Source organism: Buceros rhinoceros, unplaced genomic scaffold, assembly GCF_000710305.1.
Source record: "Buceros rhinoceros silvestris isolate BGI_N320 unplaced genomic scaffold, ASM71030v1 scaffold22029, whole genome shotgun sequence".
Lineage (NCBI taxonomy): Eukaryota > Metazoa > Chordata > Aves > Bucerotiformes > Bucerotidae > Buceros > Buceros rhinoceros.
Window position 1 is genome coordinate 15116 of NW_010430028.1, and position 4615 is coordinate 19730.

Consider the following 4615-nt stretch of genomic DNA (forward strand, 5'->3'; position numbering starts at 1 on the left):
TAAGAAGAAAGCTGCAAAGGAGCCCAAGGCACCTGTGCAGAAATCAAAGTGTGAAGAGAAGGAGACTTTAACCTGTGAGAAGTGCCCCAGGGTGTTTAACACACGCTGGTACCTGGAGAAGCACATGAACGTCACTCACAGGCGCATGCAGATCTGCGACAAATGTGGGAAGAAATTTGTTCTAGAAAGTGAGCTGTCCCTTCACCAGCAAACAGACTGTGAAAAAAATATCCAGGTAGGTTTGCTCACCTGCTTGCCAGATTTCCATACCTTCTGTCGTGCCCTGGATACAGCTAGCGGACACTTCAGAGGGGGAAATCTTTTGCGCAGACCAGGTTCTGTCCGAGACCTTGTCTCTACGTATCAACACTTTGGTGTCTTCCAAAAGAAGTAAATTGCAGGGAACCAAGTGTACAGCTGGCATCCGCTTTGGTAGAGGTACTCTAGTATTTAACCACGAGTTGGGGAGAACGTAGAGCTACTTGCACAGATGTCAGGCTCCAGAGTAACTGCCCTGAAAATGAGCGTGTTTGCAGTGAAGCCCTTTGACAGATAAACCCTCCTTCCTCAGGCGCTGAGCACCTGCAGCTATGGCTGGCATTAGAGTTCAGAGTGTTTCAGTGTCCTGAAACTCAGTCACAGAGTATGTCCAGGGAAGGTTTCAAGGGAGGACGGAATTACGGCACTTTGCTGGAATCAGAATGAGAAATTTGTGCAATACCAGAGAGGCAAGCAGGTGAGAGAGAAACTAGTGAAGTCAGGAGTTGAACTTCAGAGATAGTTATGTACAGATAATTTCCAGCAGTGTCCACGGTGTATGAAATCAGTGACTGAGTCTGCTCACGAGCCTGCCCTGTGCCCAGTGTAAAAAGCTCAGTAAATCTTGCTGATAATATAAAGATCTCTGGTCTTTCTCACCAGAAGATTTGCAGCTTTTAATTTCACCCAACAATGGAAGCCTGTGTTGTAATCAAACCATTTTAAAGTTTAAGTTGTGGAAAGAGTTTCTGATTCATCTGTGGTTTGTCCTTTGCTCATAGGCATCAGTGTTCTCATGAAACTGGGGGCACTGTTGTTTTATCTGGCGAGTCCAACGTGCTTTCTTGTGCCTTGTTAAACCAAGCGCAGTGTTGCCACCTCCTTCTGAAATCATCCAGCGTGAAGCAGCTTGAGTTCAATTTCTGAGCAGCCCCAAATGTTGAGAGTTTGTAGGGCAACAAGTTTTTTGTCCGTCCAGTGAGTTACACCAGAAAGATTGAAGATTCTTTTTGTTTGCTGTTTCCTTAAATGCTAAACCGAGTTGGTATTCAGCTGGTATTCAGTTCCCACTGTGCGGGAGACAGATGAAGTATTTATCGCGATTTCTCTTTGCTGTAAGACTCTGCTGCAGCTCTGTATAACACTGTGCTGTTTTTCCTTATGTTTCAGCTCGTAGGAGGAAGACTGAAGGAAGGAGTATAAGATAAGATAAAGAGTCTTGAGTGTAGTTAGTAAATACAGAAACATTTCAGTATTTCCTTGCGGTTTTTGAAATAAATACACTGGAAGTTCAGTGTAGCAGAGAACGTGTAACTGGAGATGTAAGAAATGACCTGGCGTCCAGGTGGTTCATTCACACATAAGATTTTTGACTTTAAACGGGAATTCGTGACGCAGTTGAACGTGTGGTGTAGACTGAGAAGTATCCTGCAATCCACGCTCACTTCTGAGGGGTTACATTCCTCTGTCCAAAAGTGATAGGAAAAGAAGTTGTACAAATTGTGGCTTATACCCAGTACCAGAAGAATCAGGTCCAGAAACTTTCCCAAATATTTCCGGTGCCAGAAGCACTGCTCGTCACCTTCACATGCTCAGTCTAAGTGTATATTTGACAATTTTTGTCTCTTGTGACATTTGGAACATATTTCACAGCCACCTGCTAATTTGTTTTTACTGCGCTTGGCAAAAGGAGTAAGGGGATATGACAGTTCAACATTCGCGTAGGGTTTAATACCTCAAGGGGGATGCGGAGGGGAAAGAACGGTTTCATTATGTACGTCATAATTCAAGTGATAAACACAGCTGTCTCCTCTCTGTATTTTTCATCTAAGTGTTGGAATATATCTATTTTTCCAGGTAATTTCTGGTTTTCATCCTTTTAAAATTAGCACCTTCACAAGGATTTCTGTGGTCACCTGAGACTCTCCATTAGTAGCTCTCAGTATGAGTGTCCTGAATGACTTACTGCTGATCGTCAGTGAAACTACAGACTGACCGCTCCAAGGGCTTACTTCATCTTAAAATCAAAGGATTTTTGATCTTTTTTTAGCATTGCTTTATTCTCTAGGTTGGTTTTTTTCCCCCAAGGGCTACAGTTTCTTCCTCACAGGACTGCAAGTAGGTCCAATTCCTTCCTCTTCACTTCAAAGACGAACATAACTTGGTATCCTCATGCACGTGTCTGCTATCAAGTTTTACAGCTAAGGTTATTCTGGAATTTTCAGTTGTACAAGGAGTTTTTTATCAAGGCTTTAGCAAGAACTAACTAGTGGGGCAAAAAAAGAGCTGCGTGAAGCCTGGGGATCCTGCTCATCGCTGACTTCCTGGACATTTCACAGTAGTTCTGGGAAGAGATGAAAACGTTCACGTATTGCTGATACGTAGAAATGAAGAGTCAGGACGCGAAAGATGGAGGTGACAACTTGCTTTGCTGTATGAGCTGTGTGCCAGACACTCCACGTGGTCAAGAGCTGCGAGATAGAAGCCGCCTTCTGTGTAGCTAAAAGAATGAGAGAGAGCTTTGGCTGGTTCACAGGCCGTTAGACCTGGAGCCTGAGGGGTCGCAGCGCTCCCGTGAAAGGCAGGGCTGGACGGGCAGATGGATTTAAGGCAACTCGGTGGTTTTGGCCTCCTCCACCGCTGCTGGCTTCTTCCCCCACCAAGGTTTTGGATTCTTGCCACACCAGCAGCATCAGTGCCTGTGAAGTCACCTTCTCTGTTGGCTCCTCGTGGGCTGCATCCAGCTCTATGTGCTGCTGGGGTTTGGAGCTAAGTTAGAGCGGTGGCTGTGGTGCTCCTCAGGTGGCACCAGAAGGTGGTGCGTTACCATCCTCTCTGATCCCGCTTCATCTGGCTCTTCTTAGTGTAACCTTTTCAAGTGTGAAAAGTAGATGTGAGCTGAGTACAGTCTGAGATAGTTTAGAGCATTTTGACTTGTTTTGGGCTTCTTTTTGTCGTGCAAGAAGAAGATACCTGGCTTATCTCCACAAACTTGCATCACTGAATCTTTCTAATTTAAGCTTCCTTCTATTTATCCCATTCCTTCAGTGCGTTTCCTGTAATAAATCGTTCAAGAAGCTCTGGTCCCTCCATGAACATATCAAGATTATCCACGGATACGCAGAGAAGAAATTCTCTTGTGAGATTTGCGAAAAAAAGTTCTACACCATGGCCCACGTGCGGAAACACATGGTTGGTGAGTTATTGATGGGCACAACGTTGGTTCTGCTTCATGTGTCTTCGTGGTTCTTAACTTGTAATTGCTGTTTTGAGGAGAAAAATAATAAGGCAAATTCCATTGTCTGAACTTTATCCTTAGCAAACAGTTCAGCTCTGTAGTACTGGGCAGCAAGTGACACGTGTCTGTGTGTACCTCCGTGTATGTACCCCTAGTAATCATTGTCCTGCTCGGAATCGGAGGAAAAGATTGCTTAAAGAACTGTTTGCCTTTGACTGACCCTCTCCAATGTACCGTTGTGTTGCAGCACACACAAAGGACATGCCATTTACATGTGAAACCTGTGGAAAGTCCTTCAAACGCAGCATGTCTCTCAAAGTCCATTCCCTGCAGCATTCGGGAGAGAAACCTTTCAGATGTGAGGTGAGGCACCGATTGTTAATGCGTCCAGATACGGCAGCGTGCGGTACGGAAGTCGTAACGCTGTCGGTAGGGAACGTACCTGATGGTAACTGAGGTGCGGTGTCATGAAAATGTGGGGAAACTCCTCTCCGTGCGGAGAGCGCAGCAGGAGCGCGTCCAGCCGCGGTTCAGAGCGGGATGTTCGTGCTTTGCTTTCGCTGCTGGCTGCCCTGTTTCTCTGAGCGAGTCCATGGTACAGCAGGATTGGAATCCCTCGGGATTCATGGCAAAGCCTCTGCAAATGACTTAATCCTCCCTGTCCTGCCCAGGAGCTTGAAACAGATAGGTGGTGACAGTGAAAATAAATTACTGCTTGATTTTCACTTGTGGGAAAAACTATTGTCCTCGTTGCAAACTGTGACCTCCTTGAGATCTAAGACGTTGCTCTGGATTTGCATTTTGGAAACGGAGCGTGTGTGTGCTGGGATGGAGGGGAGGATCTCACCCGCGCGGGTTTGTGATTGTAGTTTTTCGCCTGCCCTCGGGAAGGACCGTGATGGACAGACTTACCCGGTCATGCGTCTGGGGCAAATACTGTCTCAGTCATCTGATGGCGATGCTTGTGGGTATCCCATGATGGAGGCAGAGGGGGTGCAGAGCCCTTCCAGTTTCCAGGGCAGGTCTGGTGGCTCGCCCTGTCCACGAAGCGGTGCACAACTCCAGCTGGATGCATAGAAGTAATGGCAGGGGGGGGGGGGTTGGGGGGAGGAATGGCGG

General features: G+C 46.5%; 1 protein-coding gene across 2 annotated transcripts in view; it reads left to right on the plus strand.

The window, feature by feature from the left end:
* Window positions 1-4615, plus strand: part of ZNF652 (zinc finger protein 652) — a 7899-nt gene that overhangs the window by 1038 nt on the left and 2246 nt on the right. Inside the window, exons 2-4 of one of the 2 annotated variants that reach the window (XM_010142885.1) lie at window positions 1-235; window positions 3307-3454; window positions 3744-3859. In XM_010142885.1, the coding sequence (XP_010141187.1) occupies window positions 1-235; window positions 3307-3454; window positions 3744-3859 (499 nt within the window). The remainder of the gene's footprint in view (window positions 236-3306; window positions 3455-3743; window positions 3860-4615) is intronic. The other variant, XM_010142886.1, reaches the window with a different exon arrangement.